The 21571-nt window shown below is 39.9% G+C and overlaps 1 protein-coding gene across 1 annotated transcript in view; it reads right to left on the bottom strand.

Moving 5' to 3' along the window:
- The window catches only part of LOC123655409 (myosin heavy chain 95F), a 28152-nt gene extending 12331 nt beyond the window's left edge, over positions 1 to 15821 (bottom strand). Inside the window, exons 1-18 of the mRNA XM_045591226.1 lie at positions 15635 to 15821; positions 12078 to 12151; positions 10526 to 10655; positions 10125 to 10289; positions 9773 to 10035; positions 9547 to 9696; positions 7581 to 7837; positions 5334 to 5491; positions 4931 to 5095; positions 4635 to 4758; positions 4307 to 4415; positions 3710 to 3907; positions 2831 to 3055; positions 2283 to 2490; positions 1663 to 1772; positions 1034 to 1165; positions 327 to 439; positions 20 to 127 (exon numbers count right to left, since the gene is read on the bottom strand). Of these exons, the coding sequence (XP_045447182.1) occupies positions 20 to 127; positions 327 to 439; positions 1034 to 1165; positions 1663 to 1772; positions 2283 to 2490; positions 2831 to 3055; positions 3710 to 3907; positions 4307 to 4415; positions 4635 to 4758; positions 4931 to 5095; positions 5334 to 5491; positions 7581 to 7837; positions 9547 to 9696; positions 9773 to 10035; positions 10125 to 10289; positions 10526 to 10655; positions 12078 to 12151; positions 15635 to 15821 (2876 nt within the window). The remainder of the gene's footprint in view (positions 1 to 19; positions 128 to 326; positions 440 to 1033; positions 1166 to 1662; positions 1773 to 2282; positions 2491 to 2830; positions 3056 to 3709; positions 3908 to 4306; positions 4416 to 4634; positions 4759 to 4930; positions 5096 to 5333; positions 5492 to 7580; positions 7838 to 9546; positions 9697 to 9772; positions 10036 to 10124; positions 10290 to 10525; positions 10656 to 12077; positions 12152 to 15634) is intronic.
- Positions 15822 to 21571: the final 5750 nt, after the last annotated feature.

The following is a 21571-nucleotide window of genomic DNA, read 5'->3' as shown; positions in this document are numbered from 1 at the left end:
AATAAAATAAATAACTAACAGCCTGCGATGTTCCTCTTCCTGTCGGAGTCGCTCCTGTTCTTGTCGCTTGGCCTCCTCCGCGGCTCGCATCTCAGCCTCTAGCTTACGTAAGCGCTCTTGTTCCTCTCTATAAAATATTAACATTCTTTGAAATTAATGTGTTATTTTTTAATCAATTTAAGTTCGTATCGTTAGATTTTATTTTATAGTCAATTTACGATACCTCACAACCTAGTAAAAAATCTTATTTGTAACCGTTAAGTATGAAGTGTTACTTATTATATGTATAAATATTAATTTAAGTAAGTCATGCCTTTGTCACTTACCTGTTCTTCTGTTCAATCATAGCCTTTTGAAGAGCTGTCATTTGCGTCTCCACTGCCTTTGTCAAATCGGTGTACAGTTTATCGATTTCTTCAGGCGATATTTTTTCATTTTTCTGAAAGTGTAATTATATTTTCATACTAATAACTTGCGATAGTAAATAAATTTAAGTAATGTAGAAATTGTAAAATAATAAAATAACAACAAAAGTGCATTTTTCGAAACAAGTTGAATAACAATTTTAGTATTTGTGTCAATGAGTGCGATCCACAAAGCGACCGTAACGCCCTTTCTATCTAAGACCACCTACACGGCACGTGGTCGTCACGAGCGATCGCTGGACGTCATAGATGACGTCACTGTTCGCGATCATATTGCGCCCACAGTATACAAGTGGATCAGAGTTGGCTTCCAACAAAATGTTGCGAGAATTTAAAAATAAAACAAAATTCGCCTACCTCGGCGTTTTTCACGTTAGCGAAAGGGCAATTTCAGCGGTCGTTGTCGATGGCTTTGCGGTCGCTTAGTGGAACGCAGCCAATAAACAACAGATTCATCATTACAGCCTATACAGTCCACTGCTGGACATAGGCCTCCACAAGTTTACGCCAAAAATAACGTGAACTCATGTGTTTTGCCCATAGTCACCACGCTGGGCAGGCGGGTTGGTGACCAAACAACAGATTACATAGATGAAATTAGTAATGACCTTGATGGCGGCGCAGGCGTCCCCGACGGCGGCCCGCAGCGCCGCGATGCGCTGCTGCGCCGCGGCGCGCCCGTCCCGCAGCTGCGCCGCCGCCGCCAGCACGTCCTGCAGGCGCGGCTCCAGCTGCCGCAACTGGGCCGCGAGGAAAGCACTCCGCTTATTTATTTTTATTTATCATTATATAGTATGAAATAAAGTCGCTTCCCGCTGTCTGTATGCTTAGATCTTTAAAACTACACAACGAAATTTGATGCGGTTTTCTTTAGTAATTAGAGAGATTCAAGAGGAAGGTTTATATGTACAATATATGCATAATATAGTAGAGGGACACTGATAGTTTTTGCAACCATGCGAAGCCGGGGCGGGTCGCTTGTTTATTTATATAGTAAGCCAACATAGTATATATTGTTTTTTTTATTGTGTATATATTTGAACCGCACTTGAAAAACTAACAGCATGCAATACACATTAAACGGTTGTTTCGAACCTTATGCTAACAATATATATTTATCTTATGACAAATTAACTCATCAAAAATTAAAACCCCGTGCTAAAACAGTAAAAAATATGTCAAAGAATTTTCCATCAATCCGGAGGGTAGGCAACAAGTGAGCCCGAGGGCGGCGCACCTTGCGCAGGCCGCGCAGGCGCGGGCCGTGCCGCCGCCGCGCCAGGTGGCCGCGCACCGTGCGCTGCAGCGTCACCAGGCACGCGCGCCGGTACGCCAGCTTGTTCTTCACTGCGGGCAGACAACGACCTTCTATTAGCAGATGCGTCTCCGACCCGCCTTCGTGACGGCATTTGTATGTAGATCTTTGTCGTGGTCTGGGCGTTTATACTTGTGTAGTGTGTGTGTTTCCGGACCCCCGGCAAGGAGAAAATCTTACTGGGGGCCGTTGACTGTGAAGCGTTTATTTATTTCAAAGACTACTTATACAGAGTATTGACTCGTACATGTATTTTTTTAGGTATTATTTAGTATTTATATATTTTTATGTGTTTGTAGTAGGGGGACAGAAGGGATATATTCTGCTTAAAATCTGGAACCTACCTGGGGAAGAATATCGACTCGAATTGATATTGCTCTCAAATGGTGTTTTGTTCCTGTTATGAGCGAGGTGAACGAAGCTCTCTCGTGCTAGTGGTGTTGCAGGCGTTTATATGCTATGGTGACCGATAACAATGTCATAATAGGTGCAATTTATAGCGAACTAAAACAATAAGTAATAACAAAATAAAAGCCACCTACGCTTAACAATCGATAGTACGGAGAATATCCCCTTCCTCCAGCGCGATTTAACGAGCCAGGCCAGCACTGAGTCCACTATGGCCTTTAAGTTCTCGGGGTCCGAGCGCATGATGGTGTCGAACTCCGAGTACTTGCCGGGCCGGAAGAACACGCGCGTCACTCCGAACTTGTAGTCTTTGTCTGACAGACCGAAGCTGTGCACAATCGCCTGGAATTTTATCGATACATATACTTACAAACTACAATACAAATACTCTAAGATAATTAATTATAGATATTATTTATTGAAAGTGAAGAAGAGGTGGGAATCAAAAGAATTGGACATATATTCAGCAGAAGGTATCCTGCTCAAAATCTGGAGCATCGCGACTTCGTAAGTACATCAACTTTACAGATGATCATGGTTGAATTATAGTATAGTAAAAGGTTCATCGAAATCGGTCCATACAGTCAAAAGTTCTGGGATAACATACATAAAAAATACCATCGATTGAGAACCGCCTCCTTTTTTGGCAGTCGGTTAATAAATAAAAAAAGACCAGACCCACCTGGCAGAAGACCTTCGGCGAGAGCGAGTGCAGCTTGGGCGGCAGGTAGGAGCGGTACATGGCGTGCAGGTCGGCGAAGGGCGCGCGCGACGGGAAGCCGTGCTCCATGAGCGCCAGCACGGCGATGGTGCCGCTGCACTGCAGCTGCGTCAGCACCAGCGAGCCCTCGATCTCGCGCCCCACCATGCGCGAGTTGGGCTTGATGCAGCGCACGAAGTTCGTGCCCTGCGAGCACGCTATGTCACTGGGGTAGGGCGCGGCGGGACTTATTGCTAGCTTGGGGCTACCCTACTGGGGCGAAGTTGGTACTCTATCCGAGCACGCTATGTCACTGGGGTAGGGCGCGGCGGGACTTATTGCTAACTTGAGCAGCCCTACTGGGGTAAAGTTGGTACCCTATCCGAGCACGCTGTCACTGGGGTAGAGTACGGCGGGACATATTGCTCAAATATGGAGCAATGCTACTGGGGAAGTACCTCGACTTCACAATACACAGCTAAATAACACTGTTTATGAGCAGTGTTGTTTTCCTGTGGTGAGATGTGGCCAAAGCTCCTGGGGGGGGGGGGGAAGGTTTGGTATTTCAGGCGTCTATATACTACAGTAATCGCTTAGAGTCAAGTGAGTCGTACGTTTGTTTGTAGTCCTCAAGTTTTATAGTAGTCTTCAGATTTTATTATCATTGTTCTTTACAATGTGCCGTCATGTCAGAAACAGTGATAATGAATTTGCTCGGTTATTTTTTAAACACGATGAAGTAGTTCTACTTTTGGACTACTTTATTTTGGAAACTTTATTTTGTTTTATATTGAAAAGGAAGATTAATTGTTTGTTGCATTATTTATGATGTCAAAAGAATGGTATATAAATCCCACTTACATTCTCCTTCAATTTATCCATGAGCTGTGACAATTGACTTTGGAACTTAGCGCCGACGGATATAAAGTTCAATTTCCCCTTGGCATTATTGTTGTCCGACATTTCGAACAGTTGTTGTACTAAAGTGTTGTTGGACTCTTGAACGAGGAACTCAAGGGAGGCGTGAAGGGCGTCATTATTCTTTTCTATGAATTGACTCTGTGGAAGTAAGGCGTGTATTTGTGATTCTTCGTTTTAAAAATGTTGGCTCACCAAATAGAAAAATATTTTTGTATGCGAAAGTCTCTTTATGCAGAAAGTAACATAGGCGAGGTGCTTAAATTGTAACTAAGAGATTACTGGGCTTATCTCAGGATTTCCCAAAAGAGTCGTCGGTCAGGAAGAAAATGTTGATATAAGGCCACAAAACACCCAAACAAAATGTAAATCTGAGATTACCTCTGATCTTCTTCTAGAAATGGTATACATACTTAAAACAATTTTACTTATTTCTGAACTTGGAGAATTTAATGTATCATAGTTTTAAGTGTAGGTGACTTTAGTGAGAAGTTACAATGGTTGGATCATGGGAATGACAGATTAGGGGTGTATACGCACGGTGTTGTAGCAGACGGCGCCGGCGAAGTGTCGCAGTAGGAACCCTTCGTGGTCTCGCAGTGTGCGGTGTGCCTTCAGGCGGGACGCACGAGGCAGTTGTAACCTCGAACTGAAAAATATAGAAATTACACTGTAATACATTAATCTTCCAAAACCCGGTTCCTATTTTTAAAAGAATGATTCGTTTTTCTTGCTTAACCAGTAAATTTCGGTAATAATTTTTTTTCCGATACACCCAGAAGCAGCTTTTTGTTCTATTATTGAACAATTTCGATTTATAAGTGGATTTAATAAAACTTAGAATAAATTTTGACTTTAAGTCGCTTACTTTGAGTTGCTGCCGCCGAGTTCCTTGTGTACCGAGTTTGTGAAATGTCCGTATTCCGGTTTTGGTAGTTTTGACTCTTCGTCGAGTATGTGGAAAATACCATGATTTTTGCTTTCGATGAGATCTGCAAAATTTATTTTACAAAATTTTTTAGGGTTTTCCGCTAACTTAAATTTTGCACAGAAATTCACTAGTAACAGTTTCCTATATGGGCCAGAACCATAAAAAGAAAATATCGATTGTTGTATGTAAATTTTCGTATTTTGTTTAAAGTTCATATAAAAAATAATAGTTACCAATGCAGTCCTGATTATCCACGAATCTGATTTCAGGTACGTTCAACCCCTCACGCTTGTACAACTCCTGTTCATTCTTTAAGATACGTTCGTTGAAGAATTGCTGCAATTTTTCATTGCAGTAGTTGATACAGAACTGCTCGAAACTGTTCATTTGGAAGTATTCTGAAAGGAAAGGTAATAGAAATTTACATAAATATGTACGCATATAGTGCTGTAGATGTGTAGTAATGCATAGATGTGTGATGTAAGAGCATATCGATTTATAGACACAATGGTATAGGACTGAGGAACTATAGGGATGTGCCATTAAATTTTAGGATTGAATGAGGAGGTAATGTGAGGTGAAACTGGTATAAGATGCTGTAGGACCGTCCTAGTGTGGCATGAAGGCAATAGTTACCGAAGCCGGCGATGTCGAGCACGCCGATGTAGTAGGCGGAGGCGCTGGAGGGGATGCTGCCGTTGATGCGGCGCACGATGTAGTCGAACAGGCGGCTGTACACCGCCTTCGCCAGCGCGTCGCGTGCACTGCACGCCTCGTACGTCTTCAGCGGCACCCTGCACCGGGGGGCGAGAGGTGAGTGGTGTGACAAGTGATGAGAACTTATTGAAGAGAATTACTTATAAATAATTAACTACGAACAGTTTGGTGGTGATGGTGGTGGTGGTGTGTGTGCGTGCGCATGTATGCGTGTGCATTTGTGTGTTTGTGTGTCAGCGCATGTGTGTGTGTTTGTGTGTCAGCGCATGTGTGTGTGTGTGTGTGTGTGTGTGTGTGCGTGTGTGTAGTTACATGATGGCGGTCCCCTTGGCGCCGCCGCGCGCGCTCTGCATGAGGCGCGACACGAGCGCCAGGCGCAGCTCGGGGGGGTGTGTGTGTGCGTGTGTGTAGTTACATGATGGCGGTCCCCTTGGCGCCGCCGCGCGCGCTCTGCATGAGGCGCGACACGAGCGCCAGGCGCAGCTCGGGGGGGTGTGTGTGTGCGTGTGTGTAGTTACATGATGGCGGTCCCCTTGGCGCCGCCGCGCGCGCTCTGCATGAGGCGCGACACGAGCGCCAGGCGCAGCTCGGGGGGGTGTGTGTGTGCGTGTGTGTAGTTACATGATGGCGGTCCCCTTGGCGCCGCCGCGCGCGCTCTGCATGAGGCGCGACACGAGCGCCAGGCGCAGCTCGGGGGGGTGTGTGTGTGCGTGTGTGTAGTTACATGATAGCGGTCCCCTTGGCGCCGCCGCGCGCGCTCTGCATGAGGCGCGACACGAGCGCCAGGCGCAGCTCGGGGGGGTGTGTGTGTGCGTGTGTGTAGTTACATGATGGCGGTCCCCTTGGCGCCGCGGCGCGCGCTCTGCATGAGGCGCGACACGAGCGCCAGGCGCAGCTCGGGGGGGTGTGTGTGTGCGTGTGTGTAGTTACATGATGGCGGTCCCCTTGGCGCCGCCGCGCGCGCTCTGCATGAGGCGCGACACGAGCGCCAGGCGCAGCTCGGGGGGGTGTGTGTGTGCGTGTGTGTAGTTACATGATGGCGGTCCCCTTGGCGCCGCCGCGCGCGCTCTGCATGAGGCGCGACACGAGCGCCAGGCGCAGCTCGGGGGGGTGTGTGTGTGCGTGTGTGTAGTTACATGATGGCGGTCCCCTTGGCGCCGCCGCGCGCGCTCTGCATGAGGCGCGACACGAGCGCCAGGCGCAGCTCGGGGGGGTGTGTGTGTGCGTGTGTGTAGTTACATGATGGCGGTCCCCTTGGCGCCGCCGCGCGCGCTCTGCATGAGGCGCGACACGAGCGCCAGGCGCAGCTCGGGGGGGTGTGTGTGTGCGTGTGTGTAGTTACATGATGGCGGTCCCCTTGGCGCCGCCGCGCGCGCTCTGCATGAGGCGCGACACGAGCGCCAGGCGCAGCTCGGGGGGGTGTGTGTGTGCGTGTGTGTAGTTACATGATGGCGGTCCCCTTGGCGCCGCCGCGCGCGCTCTGCATGAGGCGCGACACGAGCGCCAGGCGCAGCTCGGGGGGGTGTGTGTGTGCGTGTGTGTAGTTACATGATGGCGGTCCCCTTGGCGCCGCCGCGCGCGCTCTGCATGAGGCGCGACACGAGCGCCAGGCGCAGCTCGGGGGGGTGTGTGTGTGCGTGTGTGTAGTTACATGATGGCGGTCCCCTTGGCGCCGCCGCGCGCGCTCTGCATGAGGCGCGACACGAGCGCCAGGCGCAGCTCGGGGGGGTGTGTGTGTGCGTGTGTGTAGTTACATGATGGCGGTCCCCTTGGCGCCGCCGCGCGCGCTCTGCATGAGGCGCGACACGAGCGCCAGGCGCAGCTCGGGGGGGTGTGTGTGTGCGTGTGTGTAGTTACATGATAGCGGTCCCCTTGGCGCCGCCGCGCGCGCTCTGCATGAGGCGCGACACGAGCGCCAGGCGCAGCTCGGGGGGGTGTGTGTGTGCGTGTGTGTAGTTACATGATGGCGGTCCCCTTGGCGCCGCCGCGCGCGCTCTGCATGAGGCGCGACACGAGCGCCAGGCGCAGCTCGGGGGGGTGTGTGTGTGCGTGTGTGTAGTTACATGATGGCGGTCCCCTTGGCGCCGCCGCGCGCGCTCTGCATGAGGCGCGACACGAGCGCCAGGCGCAGCTCGGGGGGGTGTGTGTGTGCGTGTGTGTAGTTACATGATGGCGGTCCCCTTGGCGCCGCCGCGCGCGCTCTGCATGAGGCGCGACACGAGCGCCAGGCGCAGCTCGGCGGGGTCGACGCCCAGGCAGGCGGCGGCGGCGGCGAGCGCGGGCTCACTGCGGGCGCTGACCCCGCAGCCCCCCCGCGCGCCGCCCTCCTCCTCGAACTCCACGTTCCCGAGGTGCAACACGCCCGCCACCACGCCGTACACGGACATCTTCTCGACGTCCGTCAGACCCACCCGAGATAGCGCCTGAGAGATAACGATAGCCATAGTTTACATACATACATATAATCACGCCTCTTTCCCGTAGGGGTAGGCAGAGACCACTTCTTTCCACTTGCTACGATCCTTACATACTTCTTTCGCTTCGTCCAGTTTCATTATTCCCTTCATACACGCTCTTCGGTTTAGGGTACTCTTGACCTGGCCTTTTTTCAAGACGTCCCTTATTTGGTCTCGGAACGTCCGCCTAGGTCTACCTCTTCCAACCCTTCCATCCACACTCGCCTTCACTTCGCCTTCACTTTTTCGTCAATCGTTCTTCACTCATTCTCTCGACATGACCTAACCATCTGAGCATACCTTTCTCAATATTTGTTACTACATCTTCTTTCAGACCACAACGTTTCCTTATCTCACTATTTCTTATCCTGTCACTCAGTTTAACTCCTCCACCATACCTAACTTTCACTTCCGTACATGAGTGTCGGAACCAACACCCTCTCATGCACAGCCAAACGGGCCTTGTTAGACACCTCCCGACTGCCCATGAAGGAGTGCAAAGCTCCATTCACCCTGTTTTCTGCATTCACTCTTCTTTCAATATCACTCTCACGATTTATATCTCTTGTAAACTTTGAACACAGATACACAAACTCATTCACCTGTTCAATTTGTTCATCTCCAATCACGATGTTGCAGTCTGTCATTGCCTCATCTCTTTCGAACACCATCACTTTCGTCTTCTTTACATTCATCCTCATTCCCTTTCTTACAAAAGCTCCACTCATATCAGTTACATCTCCTGCAACTCCTCGGGCGAAGACGCAAGTAATACTTGATCATCAGCATAGAGAAAACATTTGACGAGTAACTCATTCATTCTCAACCCATTTTCATTCTCTTTTAATTCTGTCAAACAATTGTCCATGAATAGATTAAACAGCCACGGTGACGCTACACATCCGTCTAACACCTTTTTCGATATTAAATCATTCAGTGTATGCCCCATTTATCCTCACACAAGCACTAGAATCCCTATAAAGAGATTGCAATACTCTTATGAGGATACTGCTCACACCATTCACGGACAATGTTGACCACATTCATTCCTCATCACTCTATCATAGGCCTTTTGTAAATCCACGAACGCGCAAGACTTTTTTGTTTTTGGCCAAACATTTTTCGGCTATGCACCGCAAAGAAAAGACCTGATCCGTACATCCCATTCCCTTTCTAAATCCCGCTTGTGCATCCATAGTTTACATTTACCTATATAAAACTCTCATCGACTCTTTTAGTTTAACTTAGCCCTAAAACGTTATTCTAAATATCTACTCAGGTAGAGCACAGCAGGAAATATCCTGCTCAATGTCTAGAGCAGCCCGATTGGAGAAGTACCTCTCTGCTCTCAAGCAGTGTTGTGTTCTTATGGTAAGGTGACCAGAGCTCCTTGGGGCGATTGGGAGCAGAGTCGACAATGTGCTTGCGATGCTTCTGGTGTTGCAGGTGTATATAAGCTACGCAAGTAATCGATTACCACCAGGTGAGCCGTACGCTTGTTTGCCGACTCACTTATACAAAAAAAATGTTCTTTTTAAATCAAAATTTAGCAGTATAATTTAACTTTACAATATAAAATAACTGCTCGATTTATAATTGAAAGTTCTAGAGATGACTCAAAAATAAACAAAAAATCATCAAAGTATGGCATGAAATATTACTGCGTGGTTTCTGACCTGATGTAATCTTTGGAAATCTTCTACATCATCTAATATTGGGTCTCGTAGGCCACCCTTTGCTTGCTGCTCCTTACTCTTCTGATTGGCTTGTATTTTTTTCTCAGATTGGGATGAAGTGAAATACTGTGTGCAACCGTTTTTGAGGTACTGGAAAAAGAAAAATACATAAACATACCGATCATATTTAATTCACTATCTAATTACTACGCTCGTCGTCTTTTACCAAATAATCATCGGGCTTGGTTAGCTTCAATTTTGCTCTCAACTCCGGCGGAGCCCCCGCGCATAGGAGGTAAAATACGTGGTAATTCCTCTCCTCGGCACTTTGTGTACATATTCTAGACTTTTCTAGAAGGTAGTGCGAAATATGACCACCAACAACTTGATATTTATTTGAAAAATGAACTTCCATAAATTTGCCGAAACGTGAACTGTTATTGTTACGAGTTGTCTTGGCGTTACCAAATGCTTCGAGAATCGGATTGGCTGAAAAAAAAAAAATTTAATGTTAAGTAAAAACCATTTTTATAATTTAAAATCACAAACTATATTAGTGCTGATAAGCAAAATTATACCATCTAAAATCTTCTGCTCGACTGGTCCTGCGCCCTTGGCCCATAAATCACAAAGATATTTGAGAATATATTTGGTTGATTCAGTCTTTCCTGCTCCTGATTCCCCTGATACTATTATAGACTGGGATTGTTTTAGCGCTTTCATATCTCGGAATGCTTTGTCGGCTGAAATTTTAAGTACAAAGACAATAAATATCAATTCCTAATTGACTGTAAACTTTTTAATATAATGTACAAAAGCGATTTTTTTTTCTGACTTTTTTGAAGCCGTTTTTATTAATATATTAGAGTTTTTTTTTTTTTCAGGTTAGTCAAACTTGGACAAATGATTTGAATTTAAGTTTTCAAAGTTTTAATACATTATTAAGACATTACACTTTTTTGTTAGAAATTTAGTATACCTATTGCGAAAACATGTGGCGGCAACTCTCCCAATGATCTGCCTTGATATTTTTTGATAGTTTTCGAAGAATACATGTCCGGAATATCTTCGTACGGATTGACCGCAAGTAAAATGTTTGCTACATATGTCTGAAAAAGATACATACAAATTTCTACAAACAAAAATTTACTTTTCTGCAGTTCTCACTCTAAAAGCCGCTAAACCTGCTAATTGTATTTGGCAAAAATGACGGAATACGAAGACGAATTGACGGTTTTTAGACAGTTACTTTCAAGTGATGATATTTATACATAATTCACTAACTTCATTAGCAATCTGCAATGATAACTCAGATTTTTACCATTAAGTGTATGTAAATCGCTCTTTTAGCGTTAAGACCGCCTTTTACATTTAGTTTTTTGTTATATGACTTTACTTTCTTTCACTGTTAATTTCAATGTTTTATAAATAGCACAATAAATTATATTTGTACATCATAGCTTTTTTAGGCATCAAAATATTTTGCATGGTGTAATGATATTACACATTATAATAATCGCATATGCTTTAAAGGTATTATTGTGGAGACTATACTTTTACAACTTTAATAATCAAACTAGTAAGCAGAAAAAAAAAACACCATGGGACCAATTATACGAAATTTCAATATAATTCTATTCATTTTAAATAAATACCTACACTTTACTAATATTAGAAAAAATTGCTACTGGCAACTAATACGAGTAGGTCATCTGATAGACGTAGTCAAGTTGATGTACATGTAATAAATAATTTACGTTATTTTCAGGTAATTCTAACATTATAATCGATATGAGGCACGGTTGACTCAAGGTGACGAATGACGATATTTTAAAATATAATTTAGTAAAACGACATTGTTAAGGATAGAAATTTTTAAAGATGACACGTTTCATATCTACTTTTAGACAGACATACTCGTATTTAGACCACCATTCACTGATTCCTGGTAAAGTTTCAGACAGTTATCTAACGTATAATGGTATCTAATAGACATAAGTTTAATAGTCTTATCTATTTATCACCATCAAAGTAGTGGACTTTATCTGTCAGACAAACTCTACTAGAAACCTACTTATTTGAAGGGTAGAAGTAAAACAGGATCTATATGATCTTATTGATAAAGTCTCAGATATCCCGCTAGCTCTTTTAACTGATATAGGGCACAGCAGGAAATATTTTGTTCAAAATCTGAAGCAGACCTATTGGAGAAGTACCTCGAGCTTGCAGCAGAGCTAATTAATACTGCTTTCAAGCAGTGTTGTGTTCCTGTGGTGAGTAAGGTGACCAGAGCTCCTGGAAGGGTAGTATAAGGGTTAGGGTAGGCAACCGCTAGCGTTGCTTCTAGTGTTGCAAGCGTCTATAAGCTACGGTAATCGCTTACCATCAGGTGAGCCGTACGCTTATTCGCCGACTTAGTTATATAAAAAAACACAGAGTACATTTCATATAAGTTGGTCACGATGATAATTTAGGTATTCTTAGGGTGCTACCAGAATATGTAACGTTCAAATAATATAGGACATACTTACGTAAATTTTACTTTTCTTATAACGGGTAAGTATATTGTTTAATAGCGTCGCCTCGTTCAGGAACATTAATTCACCTGAAATAAAAATTACATATAAGTAAAGAAAACACTACACTCATATATTAATTTCGTAGTATTTTTAAGTTTGAACTTGCTGCGTTATCGATAGAGGTTACAAATATATACTACAGATGTCACTGCTCTTAGTTATTTATAATTTTTGTTTTGGACATAATAATGTAATTTCTGTTTTGCATAATTACTCCACCTGAATAAAGGCTTCGACTAGCCCGTTGGCGCAGTTTGTAGTGACCCTGCTTTCTGCTCCGAGGGTTGTGGGTTCGATTCCCACCCCGAGTCTGGGTGTAATATAAATATTTATTTATATATTTATATATGTATTATTTATAAGTATGTTTATCGAAAAAAAAAATATGTAGCTGTGTACCAGTCGGCTGTAACCTATAACACAAGCATTAAGTTGCTTACTTTAGGAACAGACGACCGTGTGTGTATTGTGTAAATAGATATAAAAAAAAAATATATAAAAAAAAAGGCTTTACATGTTGTTTCTTTTGTTTTTCTAGGTGAGTGAATATTTTACTTATATGATAATGTATTTCTGTGGTTAAAAATTGTAAGAACGTATTGTAAATAAAAAATTTGTTTTTTATAGAGAAACGCAATTTCGTCTTTATTTCAAGATTTCTACAAGAAACTACAAAAAGTATAAGTACTATTATTAATTATTTATATATTATAATATTATTAAGGTAGAGCACAGAAGGAAATATCTTGATCAAAATTCGGAACAGTCTTTATGGAGAAGAGGCTCAATCTTACAGAAAGTCTGTTATCGAAGTATCAAATAGTGTCAAATAGTTCCCACGATGAGTAAGAGAGCATCCATTAATCGTCACGTTGCTTTGTAGCAATTTTTAACCCCTACCCCCCGTGGTGATATGTGGCAAGTTTTAAGATCACCCCCCACCCCAACCAACAAAACTCACGTGTATTATTGAACGTATATTTAAATTTTCAGAATTTTATCTTTTTTTTAGAGATATAATCCGATTAAATTTTGGAAAAATAAGCATCCTGAGCATCATGGTTGTTTATTATGTTTAGTAATCCCGTGCTCAACGGAAAAATAAATTTACGTGATATTTTATTCCATCCCCCACCCCTCTTTAGAATATATCTTGAGCTTTTCTGAACGCCCCGCACCCCTCTTTCGAGCGTCTCATGATTAATTGATGACCCCAAAGGTAGGTGTGGTAATTAAGGTAGCCAGAGCTACGGGAAGGATCAGAGGTAGGATTCGTCCATAGGCTACAGTATCCGTTTACCATCAGGCAGTCTATACGCTTGTGGATGTCGTTTGTAGTGTGAAAAATTGTTTTAGAAATGATGTAGTGTAGGCAATTTGCATGAAAGATAAATACGCGTAAATAGCAAAACTATGAAGGTTTGTTCGATTACAAAGCTTGACGTTATGGAACAAGTAATAAGAGTGATATTACTTCAGCAGCGTGACAGAACTGCACACCGTGACTGAGAGAAGCGATTTAAATTGTGTCAATAGGTTTCGTTGTATTCAAACGATTTTACTCATGTCAAAAAAAATTATAACACTAAAACAGTTCCTTTCTACCGAAGGTTATCTTTGGATAAATGTAATTATGACTGCTGTGTGGTTACAGCAGTAACTAAAGAATATAGCCACCCCCTCTCTTCCCGTAGGTGTCGTTAGAGGCGACTAAGGGATTACACAGTTCCACTACCACCTTGGAACTTATAAAACCAACCGATGGCGGGATAACCATCCAACTGATGGTTTTGAAATACACAGGCTGAAGACGGGCAGCAGCGTCTTCGGTACGACAAAGTCAACCCCGCGGTCACCAAACCGCATGCCTAGCGTATTGATTATGGGCAAAACACAAGAGTTCACGCCGTTTTCGGCGTGAACTTGGGGCGGCCTATACCCAGCAGTGGACTGCGATAGGTAGAAGTGATGATGATGATGAAATGTAATTATGACACTTGTACTTTGGTTGTGGCATAATAATAATAATAATAAACCACTTTATTGCAACTAAAGATAGTGTACATAGCAAACCTTAATTCTAGACACATATAGTGCAATGGGCGATCTTATCACTAAATAGCGATCTCTTCCAGATTACCCAACAGAAAAAAGCTAGCAGTGTAACGGGCTTGCGCAATAGTAATAACGTTTAATCAGAATACATATATAAATTTCTGCAAACATACATACATATATACACATGCAACTAAAATACAATAAATAAATCATATAAATTTATATATATTTATATACACACATTCATACATATACACAAACACGGGTACATAAATACATACATACAAACACACACATATATACAAACACATACACATATATATACATATACATAAAAATAGACATGTAAATACACATATATAAGCCAATGAATAAACGTACGCGATAGAGAGATGGGTACAAACAGTGGAAATAAGTACTGATGAATATTTACTGATGAAGAATAATTACTGATGGTAGTGCATTCCACAATTTAACAGCCTTTAACGTAAAAGATTTAGAGTATAGTCTGTGAGTTACTTATATATAGTTAGTATGGCATGAGTTATGATTGTAATTATTTTCTAAAAAAGCTATCATAACTGCAGTGTTACAAGATGTTGCAGTTATCCAAGGAAAACGAGTCCACTGCACACGTGACCTTCTCAAGGCTTTCGGCTATTGTGTTTGTTCAATGTCTGATTAAAGTATGCACTTAAAGTAGCGGCTGTTACGATAAAATATACATATTATTACAATGAGCTAATATATTGATAGCTTCAATGTAATATATTTTAAATACAAAATACGAACGAAAATGAAACACGCTTTGAGCAACAGATTAGAATTTATAAATTTTTAACTGGGACAGCATATGCTAATAATAGATCTTCACCTATGAAATTGCCGTTTTTGATGAAAAAGTTAGTGCACTTTTCCATGTTTTTTATTTTTATTATTCAAAGTAATTAAGTAAGTAAACCCATGGAATCAATGAATTTTAATGGCATATAGATTATTTTGATAATAAAAAATAATTTGAAATTCGAGTTCTTAGTGATTTTTTTTTTGTTTTGAAATAGCCAGTACCTACGATGAAACGGCAATTTCATAGGTAAAGACCATAACTAATATTACAAGAAAAAAAACATATTATCGTCTGGAAAGATTAAATGATAGCAAAAAAAAAACAACTGTAAAATAGTTTCAGTCACGAAACTATCCAAATGTAGCCAACAATTAACCATGGCCACATACAGCTCTCATTACACGCATGCATTACATTATACGTGGGTTTATACGATGGACAGTTTTGTTTTACAACTGCGGGGTTTTCTTACCAGTTCTTTTGTGCATAGTTCATTACGAATTGAAGGTAGTATAAAACATGTACAAATTAAAATATTTTTTTATTAATATAATTTTATGACTTGATGAAGCTTACTTGAATAAAGAGAGTATTGATTACTTACAATTATCATCGACATCCTTAGCCGGGTCACCCGCAGGGAAGATGTCGTCGAAGTTACACACTCGTCTGGGGTACTTGTTATCCAGCGGGAAGACATCAGCTTCCTCACCCATCAGCTCGTGGAGTCGAGCCAATATGAACCCGTCGTTCGGGTCTCTGACCCATACTAGCTGTTTGTCGATCGTCATTTTTCACTGCAATAATGGAAAACAATCTTAAATACTATTGTAAGCGAATTTCGAACAATACGAATTTATTTAACAAAAGGTATTTGTCCGTAAGAAAAACAGACCAATAAAACTGAAAGTTAAGTACAATTTCTATGCTGGTGATGAGGGCGAAATGTTTATGTCATTGGACCATTGGGACTAACTAATCTACTTTATCTTTTTATGTTTTGATTTATAGAAGATTTTTTTTTTTCATTCTTTAGATCGGCTGTAATCTGTGAACCACATTCAAGATGATTCCATTTAGTAAGTTAGATCACCGTGACTATTAAAATGTAACGAATTCGACATTGATGTGACGAATCGAAAGTTTGATTGTCTAAGTAGAACATTACTTTAGAAATTTTACCATTTTGTTACATTATGTTTGATCCATTATATTACTATTTAATTTATATTCAATTGTTGTTCCATTTCGTAATTCTATCTCTCTCTAAGCCTATTCTCTATCTTATGACCTTTTCTATTTTACGTATAATTTTCATTAAAATTAAAGCTTGGTTGTTAAAATTTTTAAAGCTGTAATAGACATTTTTTTGCCTTGTGATATACTGCTTCCGTAATACGTATATCCATAGTTTCGTTAATCTTTCCAAAATTGGATTGTTGGTAATATGAGAAACGATTTAATTTATGACCTACATATATAGACATAACTAGTAACAATAAAATAGTTAAAGCTTGACCACTTTAAATATATGGAAGTGTTTATGTATAATTACATTTATTAATTAATATATCTTTGATATATACTATCAATGTAATTGACATTGATAAATACATCATGGAATTAATATTAAGTGGGTGCCCACTTGTCTGCCACAGAATTTGAATAATAATTTTAATTATAGCTTATAGAATATTGCAACAAATTTAATTGTACTTCTACTAGGAAATTATACGGTACACCTGTACTTATAAGTAATGTCATCTGTTTGTTTTGAGGGTATCAACCTAACGATCTAATCCCTAGGTCTCATACATTAAACTGTAATTTATATTCGCATTACTTATAATCCTAAAAAAAATGTCAAAACTTAGGACATTATAGAAGATACTCAGGTTTTGGAATATGAATGTTAATATAGAAATGGTAACACAAAATATAAATATGTTATTAAGTTACTATTAATAGATTTTTTTTTGTATCTAAGACCAATTGATAGATTGATCAATTGCTAGCTAGTTTGGTGAGAGTATAGTAGAAAAATTAATTTTAATCATAAATATATTAACCTAAAGTAACAACTTATTTACTATAACAAATTATATTTTACTAAGTACATTAAGTCCTTGAATACTAGTAAATGCTCCCTCACATCTCATTAAAATACGAGTCACAATTACGCACATGTAAAACACGAACATGTAAAACGCACGCGTGCATAAAAAATGCAATAGCAAAAACTTGTTGTACAAAGTTATATAATAATTTTTAATGTTCCAAACGAAACGGCTAATAAAGATTGACCGAAACGTTGATTGATAGACGAGAGGAAAACGGTTAACGTCATAATTCACTTTCGTCACGAACGTGTGTGGTATACTTTCGAGTTGCGTAATTTTTAACCGATTTCCAAAAAAGGAGGAGGTTCTCAATTCGACTGTATTTTTTATATGTATCAGAACTTTTGAGTGAGTGGACTTTGGACCGATTTCGATTTTTTTTAATCGAACGGTGGTGTGTGTCATTCGGTCTCACTTAAATTTATTTGAGATCTAACAATTACTTTTCAAGTTATATCAAATAATGAGTTTTTACTTGACTATTTTTTCGTCGACCTACGCTGTATTATTATACCGCATAACTTTTTACTGGGTGTACCGATTTTGATGATTTTTAATTTAATTGAAAGCTAACGTTTATCTTGTAGTCAAATTTAAATTTCATCGAGATCTGATAACAACTTTTTGAGTAATCTTTGATAACGCGTATTTACTTTACTATTTTATCGTCTGCCTACGTTGTATTACTTGTCGATGTAATTGAAGTCGGTTTTTTTCGTTTGCGGGCAAATACAATTATTGAATATCTATACTAAAATTATATATTTAGTTATAGAAGTCGGCTGTTATTTTACCTATAACACAAGCATTAAGTTGTTTACCGTAGGAACAGACGTACCGTGTTTATATAATATCCTTCAGCCTGTAATGACACAAGGACAGACATCCAAATCGGAAAGAAATATGTGTATATTTGTATTGTTATGTATTTTAATACAAATATCGAACCCGCAAAACGCCGGTGTTTAGATGCATACATGGCACAGGCTTCACTACACCAGAGCGGTTGTTACACCATCGTAGTATATATTATAATTATATACATAGTATTACATACACGGTACATATAATGTATTAATATTTTTTATATCAATATGTAAACAATATTGCTGCGTTAACATTTTCGTTCTAATACAGCTGTCGTACCGTTCCGCTGGGTGCTTCCGGAAACGAAATGTTAATGTTACCCAGAGCTCGGGGATCCAAACAAATAGCCATCGATCGATAAACAAAGTTTACTCGTGTCTGCATTGAGCGTTTTGAGTATAACTTGCTTAATATCTTTAGCTCTTGTATTATCACATTCGTAAATAACATTAAGAACAAAAATTAAATAGATGTGAAAGCGTACACCAGTTGTTGATAAGTCTAAGATACTTATCTAGGATAATAAAAATAAAACCAGATATTTTGAAATATTAAAAATTATTTGGAGATAGAAAGATAGAATAATTTGTATTTTGACAGAGACGTACGAAACAAAGGGTAATAAAACATAATCTGATCCACAGACAACAACAAATACACAGAACAACTGATATGTCGTTTCTGATTCACCATCAAAATTACACATGACATAGTTGTGCTTGCACGCAAACGAAAAAAGAAACGACGTCCGTCCGACGTCAATTATATCGACCAGCTTGTATTATAATACAACGTAGGCAAACAAAAAAATAGTCAAGTAAATACGCATTATTTGAGATAACTCAAAAAGTTCTAGTCAGATCTCGGTTAAATTTAAATGGGTCAATGTGACACCACCACCTTTCAATTAAAAAAAGAAACATTTCATTTCGTTAAAATGAATAAGGACCAAAATCCTCGTTTTAGCTCTCGCTTACTGTCTCTGATAGTCTATCAGTCAATAAAAATCGTTTTTAAAATTTCACGGTTAATATAAAAACTTCTTATTCGACAGGGATAACCGCGACTGTCATTTTGAAATTGTGTCAACCTTGACTACTGACTCTGCAACGTTTTTACAGGTATTATTATTTTTACAGGTATGACACAGCAGGATATTCTGGAAAACTAGAAAAGCGCGTCTGGGGAAGTACTTCAACCTTACAAAAATGAGTAAGGTGGCCGGAGCTCTTGGGGACGATCGGAGGTAGGATCGGAAACGCGCTTGCGATGCTTCTGGTGTTGCAGACGTCTATAGGCTATGGTAATCGCTTGCCATCAGGTAAAATGTGTGCGTAAGCGTGTTTTCACCCTGGTTGTACAAAGAAAGCCGCATTAAGTTTTCCGTAGTGAATGTAACGAAAATTCTTCATCATCATAATCATCATTTCAACCCATTGCAGTCCACTGCTGGACATAGGCCTCTACAAGTTCGTGCCAAAAATGGCGTGAACTCGTGTGTTCTGCCCATAGTCACCACGCTGGGCAGGCGAGTTGGTGACAGCAGGGCCAGCATTGTCGCACCGAAGACGCTGCTGCCCGTCTTCGGCCTGTGTATTTCAAAGCCAGCAGTTGGATGGTTATCCCGCCATTGGTCGGCTTTTTAAGTTTCAATAGTCAATGTTCAACATGGCTGATTACGCGTATATTTTAACGCACGGTATGTTGCTTATTGTTTGTTTATTTACTCGTAGCCATTCCACGGTTTCTGGCTAACTAAAGAGATGACTATTTTTAAATCTTTAAATGTAAATAAAAAAAATGTTACACATTTTAATGTAAGAAAGTATAAAAAGAAAGCGGTAAGTGATGAAATAAAATAAAATATAAAAACTGTTTTTGAAATTTAAATTATAAAAATATACCAACTAGCGAGCCAAAAAGCAATTTACAATAGTTTTCGAGTACGGTTTTTTTTTTGTAAAAGTCGTAATATTAGTGAAAGTAACAAAAAGTTATAAAAAGCGACATTAAAAAGCAATTGCCCGTTGAACTATTACAGCGTACGATAACTTTTGTGGAACAACGCTATGTAACATTCAAAACGAGCTGCTTTTAATTGAGCGGATCAAAAGAAAACGATATGTTACAAAACTGTTGTATAATATGAAATCTTACACATGCGATCTTAAGTGGAATATACTCAGCGAAGTTCAACAAAACGTTGAGCGTTTGACGAATTCGTCTGATTACCTACGAATAAAAATGTCATAACTCATAAGCGATAGGACGTGACGATTCTTTTAATTTTTCATTTGTTGACGAACGGATTTAAATATGTATTATTTTTATGTATGTTTATCAAAAAAGTATTTAGGTATAACAGTCGGCTGTTACCTATAACACAAGCATTAAGTTGTTTACCGTAGGAACAGACGACCGTGTGTGTATGCATTATTTATATTTATTTATTATGTCCACAATGCCAACGTCTGGTCCCATAAAAAAAAACTTAGGATTTTTTACTCCGGTTGCTAATAAAGATTATCTTGTATAAGTTACACGCATTTATCAACATTACGTAAAAGAGGGACACCACAAGGAAAAAAACTATAACTTTTTCATTCTAGATTTGAATAGAAATATCTATCTACTAGCTGACCCCGCAAACGTTGTTTTGATATATATATGTTATTAACCCTCTTGTTCTCCCCTCCCTTATAGCTTAGGGGTATAAAAAATAGATGTTGGCCGATTCTCAGACCTACCCGATATGCACACAAAATTTCATAAAAATCGATCAAGCCGTTTCATAATGTTAGTTAAAATACTCCTCCTGTATTTTAACTAACATTATGACACGAAATTTTTACTTATATATAAGATAAATATACTATAAAGTTTTACCTGTTACCTTTTTACGTCATGTAGCTGCTGTACTTTAAAAGCATACGGAAGAATCAACCCTTATGAATTTATTTTGGTTATATTTTTTTTATATAGAGCTCGGTTTAACTTCGAAGAAAAGAAAGATTGACTTAAAAACGTTTACATTGAGTGATTGTCGATAAATAGTTATTTTCGAGTTGAGCACATTATTAAGTCGAAAAAGTCATTGACCTGCCAACATGATTTGCACAGATAAGATCAGTAACTTGTCAGATAAAGATAAAAACTAGAACTTAAAGATAAGAATTATGGTTTTGATGGTTCTATGGACCTATTGTCAAAGAATCTAGTCTAATTAAAATTTGCTACTATAATCCTTTAATTGATATGCAAAAAATATGAAGCTAAAGCAATCTTTACATATATCACTGACGTAATAAATAACATACATACATTAAAAAGTAAAAAAGAAAACGTTACTCACAAGATCATCCGCTGATAAACTAAGAAAACTAATTTCAAAACAGATTGATTACGACGATCAAAAGAAAACAACTTATGTACAAACAATGTGGCACTGGCGGAAATAATTGAATACGATTCGAAACAGAGGAAAACCGACGAGAGTAGCGAAAGCGAACACAACCTAAATCGTAATGATGGAACCATTGAGCATACAATAATAG

The sequence above is a fragment of the Melitaea cinxia genome, chromosome 7 (assembly GCF_905220565.1).
Source record: "Melitaea cinxia chromosome 7, ilMelCinx1.1, whole genome shotgun sequence".
NCBI lineage: Eukaryota > Metazoa > Arthropoda > Insecta > Lepidoptera > Nymphalidae > Melitaea > Melitaea cinxia.
The sequence above is the reverse complement of the archived record's forward strand: the minus strand, read 5'-3'. Positions and strand labels throughout refer to the sequence as shown.